The sequence below is a fragment of the Limulus polyphemus genome, unplaced genomic scaffold, assembly GCF_000517525.1.
Source record: "Limulus polyphemus unplaced genomic scaffold, Limulus_polyphemus-2.1.2 Scaffold924, whole genome shotgun sequence".
Classification (NCBI taxonomy): domain Eukaryota; kingdom Metazoa; phylum Arthropoda; class Merostomata; order Xiphosura; family Limulidae; genus Limulus; species Limulus polyphemus.
This window is the reverse complement of record NW_013666534.1, coordinates 284,837-290,490: the sequence shown is the minus strand read 5'-3', so window position 1 is coordinate 290,490 and position 5,654 is coordinate 284,837. Positions and strand designations below refer to the sequence as shown.

General features: G+C 33.1%; 1 protein-coding gene across 1 annotated transcript in view; it reads right to left on the bottom strand.

Annotated features, from left to right (window-relative positions):
- LOC106461268 (collagen alpha-2(IV) chain-like) overlaps positions 1-5,654 on the bottom strand; it is a 145,930-nt gene that overhangs the window by 86,975 nt on the left and 53,301 nt on the right. Inside the window, exons 3-4 of the mRNA XM_013921078.2 lie at positions 5,202-5,315; positions 4,014-4,148 (exon numbers count right to left, since the gene is read on the bottom strand). Coding sequence (XP_013776532.1) covers positions 4,014-4,148; positions 5,202-5,315 — 249 coding nt within the window. The remainder of the gene's footprint in view (positions 1-4,013; positions 4,149-5,201; positions 5,316-5,654) is intronic.

Sequence of the window (5,654 nt, the reverse complement as noted above, 5' to 3'; positions counted from 1 at the left end):
GGTAATGAAGAAAAACTTTAATATAACAGCAAATGTACAACGTTGTCGAAACGTTGTACATTTGCTGTTATATTAAAGTTTTTCTTCATTACCCATTCAAGCCATCTCCAACCATTATTAGTCTCAAAGTGGGTTTCTCGTCATGGAATTTGAAGTCACCTATACTGTTGGCGGCGTGCGGGTTGGCAGGGAACAATAGTACACTGTGAATGTACGACCCTTGAGGAAGGAAGAGGTAATTAAGGAGATGAAGGAGGTGGCCAGGACAGAGGAACAGGAGCAGGAAAAGGTTGTGATAAACGTGAGGATAAAGAGGAGAGGGAAGTATGCATATGGGTAGATTTCATTCTCGACTCCAAAGTCCCCCAAAACCGTTTGTAATAAAATGGCAACCATGCATAAATCATGCAAAGATAGGGGAAGATTAACATGAGTTAAGAGAGTGTCTTTACCTAAGAGGTCCCATAAACAAAGAAGCCAAGTGTGGAAGAAAAGGGCCAAAGAGGACAAGCACGCTAACATGGTAAAGAGGAGGGATTGGGTATCCCCTAAAAATCTCTCAGAGGAACAATGGATAGCTTCAAACATAAGGTGTATGGAAGAAAGATAACAGAGGAGAAATGTCAATATCAGACAAAAGTGGGAAATCTGTGCCTGTGAAAAATGCACAGATCTCAAAGCATCAGAGTCCAACCCCCAAATAGGGAGGAATGAATACAAATGTTGAGTATCAAGAAAATAATATGTCGAATGATGATAAGCCAAAGCATGAGCCTCCACCATGCATGGTGGATGCAACATACTGACCCTCAAATGCAATTGCTATGTAAACTTATCAACATGGACTCCAATGTAAAGTGAGGGAGGAAGGACAAAATATTTGGTGGTAGGTGCTTCTGCCAAAAGGGAAGTCATAAGACATGGAAAACAAAGACAAAACAGAACATACCTAAGAAACTAACTCCAAGAATGGAGAAGAAGGTCATAGTGCACCTACAGTCTGAGAACAAGACTGCACAGCATAAGAAGGGGGAGGAACAAAGGCTGTTCAAATCTTCATCCTTCTGTTCCAGCTCCTCCGTGAAAGGGAGAGGTGGTTGATGGTCAGGAGACCTCTTGGCTCTCACAAAGGAAGAGATCTTGCATCGCACAAGGGCCGAAATACACTCAGCCGATAAATTCACTTGAACTACACTAAAAATCGCATTTCAAGTTGTTATTAAAATCCAAGCAAAAAGAAATTCAAATCTGAAAAAAAATTAATGAAGACATTTTTGAAGTCTCAAATATTTTATAAGTTAATAAACGTTGTTGTGCCAAACTGAGAAGTGAAGATTGGGTTCTACTGCATAGAGGGAGTCAGCTGTGCTAGGAGAGTGTGTCGCACTCCTATTGGGGAGGATTGTCCCATGCTTATTTGCATGCTGCAAAATATGTGGAGATTAGTGGGAATTTAAAGGTTAGTGGCAGTCGAAAGGTTTGCACATATAAAGGGCAATACAAATAGAAAAAAGCTGTTTTACGAGAAGAGGTAAGTTATTGCATCAGTATTTTTCTGCATCATTGAACACCTGTACTTTCCTTTCTTTTTTACAATAACATGAAGTGTTTTATTTTTATCTTTAATTCAGTTCTGTGCCTTGTCTCTTTCATTTCATCCAGAACAAATATTTACATCTGTCCTGCACCTTAGATCAACGAATCTTCTGTTTGTGAGAAAGGTTTATCCCTAAAGTACCACAACATCATCTGTATGATCAAGTTGCCTAAAACAACTGCCAATTAAAGACTTTCAATCTTTGAATTCTTTTATTATAACCCATATACATTCAAACTCTTGACTATATTTTTCTATCTCTTCAATCCAAACAGAATGTAGCTCATCCCTGATATAAAAATCCCCTTCATTCCCCTACTTTAAAATATCAAACACTTTTAAGCAATTTATAACCTGGAAGTTAAAAATAATCCCTATTGCCAATGTTTCCAAATATATCCAAGTTTTAGTCACTACCATTATATAATAGTCTTCCATTTCAACTTGAACCCTGAAGCCAAACATATTGTTATTAACACTCCTGAATAAACTGATATTACCTAAGCATATTTTTTAATCTACCGTGTTTTTCTATAAATCTGGCATATGTATTTATTTTTAATTGATGTTTAACTTGTTACACTCTTAAATATTTTTCAAATCTCCTCTTTGCCCTAGCTATTCTATCAATATTTTTCCCACATTTTTTCACTATCATGCTTATTTTGTTTAAACTAATGCTAATTAACATTTTCAGTTTCCTCAAACACAGTGCTGCCTAATCAACTTAATTGGAACCCATTTCTGGAATAAAATTCACCCTTACCCAGACAACTGTCACACAGGCTCAACCAGCCCACCTGTTGCTGCTCTGAGAATATCCCTGGTTATCTTTCATTTAAGCCTTGGACCCTGTTAATTAGTTCCTTCCCATATCTAGTCAAGGAAGCTTTTTGAAAGGGCCACACAGCCATTTTCATACCTAAACCTCTGAAGGAGTTCTCTAGTGATGCAATTTTCAATATAATTTGCTCCAGTATCCAAGTTCTCCTTGGTGCCAACAACTAAACTGTCAATGTGCTACATAATGTCCTGTAATTTAGCACATGGCAATCCGAATTTTAGTTCTTGAATCTCTATACTTCCAACTACAAATAACTTTGCCAGTATACTTAATCAGAGAGTCCTCCAATATGTGAATCTTTTTATCATTTCCTATCTCATTTGTATCTAGAGCTTCAAATAATTGTCTCTTTTTCGTCAAAGTCCACACAGTCAGGTTCCGTTACTTTAAAACACCCTTTACAAGACAAATTATTCTTCTCTACTCTGTTATCACAATACAATCAGCAACAAGTTCACTTACATTACTCTGTGGGTCACCACAGTTTTAGCCAGAACTTTAAATAATTCTCTATTATGTCAAAAATCCACATAGGCTGTTGAAACCCAATTGATAAGACGAATTATTCTTCTGTACTATGTTATTACAATATAATCTACGATTATTACACTTTAAAAAGTCGCCACTATACACACTTTACGGCTAAACTCCAGTCTAGCTTCACTTTTTTCACGTTTACTTTCACTAACTTACTTTTACTCTTTCTAACTAACTTGGTCGCCTATAAATATATTTATATTGCCCACTGAGGTCTATAACTTTCTACAAACTACGAGAGGTTATGATGTAACAATACTCACTTCTAGCAACGAGAAAATTTCAGAAGGTTTAGTACCATGACGTCAATTCACAACAATTGAACTATACAACAAATGATTCGTAAACAGTTAACGTAAATAAACCTACCTAAAACATAACTCTCCTATTAAATTTAAATGAAACAGTCATGTATATTTATTTAATAAAGAATCATACTCTGAATCAAGAACAATTAAAATTGAATTTGATTAAGAAAAACAGCTCTTTCAATTATATAATATATATATATATATGTGTGTGTGTGCTTATGTTAATATTAGCTATAATTATAGTTGGTTAAAACTTTGATGTACAGTTTCTAACCAGATTTGATATAATCAGTTTGTGTTTACAATAAATAACAAATCATAAGTTACTACCTTAAATTAATAGATTTATATTAAAAACTTGAGGCAAAAAGTGAAAAGTAATTATTTTGTAAAAATAACACAAATATCTATGTACCTAATTTAGTATCTTCACATTAACAGAATAAATAATTTGTTATTTCTGTAAAGTATTAAGTACTATATTGCTACTCAAAGCAGTAACTAGTTTATAAACATTTATGTGATAAAAAATGTAACGATTATAAATAAATTCTCAATCATGAATAAATATTTCTGTTTGAAATACACTTGAAAACAATACAGTTTTCCTAAAGTTAAAGGAATGCTATTAATAATAAATTATCAGTACATTTACATAGCTACTAACATAAATATACTTATATTTAGAAATATTATTGTCAAAATATTAGAAACAAAATCTTACTCTGTCTCCCTTTGGACCTCGTGGTCCTGGAGGTCCTACATCACCCTTATCACCCTTTTCCCCTGGGAGCCCTTCCATTCCAGGAAACCCTTGTAGACCACGTTCTCCTATAGGTCCTACTGGGCCAGGAGGTCCCTTTTGAAAAACAAATATTCTTTGAACTTATATTTTAAAATACAGTAGTCTCTAGGATATATTTTGAAAATTAATAACATATGTAAGCTATACAATGAAATTTTCTAGATGCATTTTATTAGATTATCAAATTCATACTTTGCAAAATCAGTTTATCAAGTCATATGGTATCTTATATATAGATACATATTCATTGTTCCATAATTATTCCCTTGGTGGCTCGACGTAAGTCTGAGGGCTTATAATGCTAAAAAGCAGGTTTCAATACCCGCAATGGTCAAAGCACAGATAGCCCATTTTACACCTTTATTTTAACAACAAATAATTCATAATTAGAGAAAAAAAGTTTGTATATTTTTAATAAAGAAAAACAAGTGAAAAGTAATTTAAAGAACAAAAAACTAATATTTTTTTTTACCAAGCATTTAATTCTACATTAACCGTTCCATAAAAAAATAGTAAGTTGACTCAAATTTATAATATCCATAAACAATTTGATTGAAAGGTCGTAAAATGTTATGCTATGTTTTGTAAGCATTAATACTGTGAATTTACAGTCCATAAAACTAATTTTATAGCATAGTACAACATAACATGAATGAAAGAAAAAAAACAGTTATGTAGACGTTTTAAATATACTTTTGTTTGCTCAAAACAACACATTTACGAGCTTTAATGATTTCATGACGAGAAAATTTTTCATCTACACTACAATAAGTTACCACTTTGCGCTATTATTTTGCAATACATTAATTAACCTACAATACAAGCAGTGCTCTTATCCCATAAATTAATTGAAAACACTCACTGTTCCAGAATTGAACGAATTGGTTTATTGAAAAAAAATATATATATAAAATTTCAATAAAAACAAATAGTAGTTTAGACTTCTACCTAGTTTCCTTTCCTTTTGTTTCTTTTTTTATCTATATGTTTTAACATCTACGAGCAACATGTATAAGACCAAAGTGAGAAACTCGCCACCTAGTGGCGTTATGTAGAGAAAATCAGGCTAGATATAAGTGCGTTGCTATTACTAATAATTATACGTACCCGAGATCCTTTCTCTCCTATACATTTACATCCTGACACTGTGCAATTTCCACACACCACAGGACTCCCTCTGCTGTGACTTTCATATCGAGTATCATACCTCTCTCGGTATTGCTACAAGGTAAAGAGAAGTAAAATTATATTTACAAATAGATACTACTAGACACCTTTCAAATTTCAAATATGCTCTCTGTTGTTGTTTGAATTTTAACAGAAATAGCCAACAAAGCCAATTCTTACAAATGTGGGTGAATGTCCTCAGTTTTGAAAAGAGAAATGCCCGAGTCCTTCTATTTTGACGAAATTATAACACTAAGAAGGAAATCACTGGCAATTACATTAAATAAAACTGCCAATTATCACTTGGATAATGTGGCTTTGAAATGATTCATATCAAACACTTTTACTATAAATAGTTATAGAATTACGATAGCTAAATATTTAAAAACATTT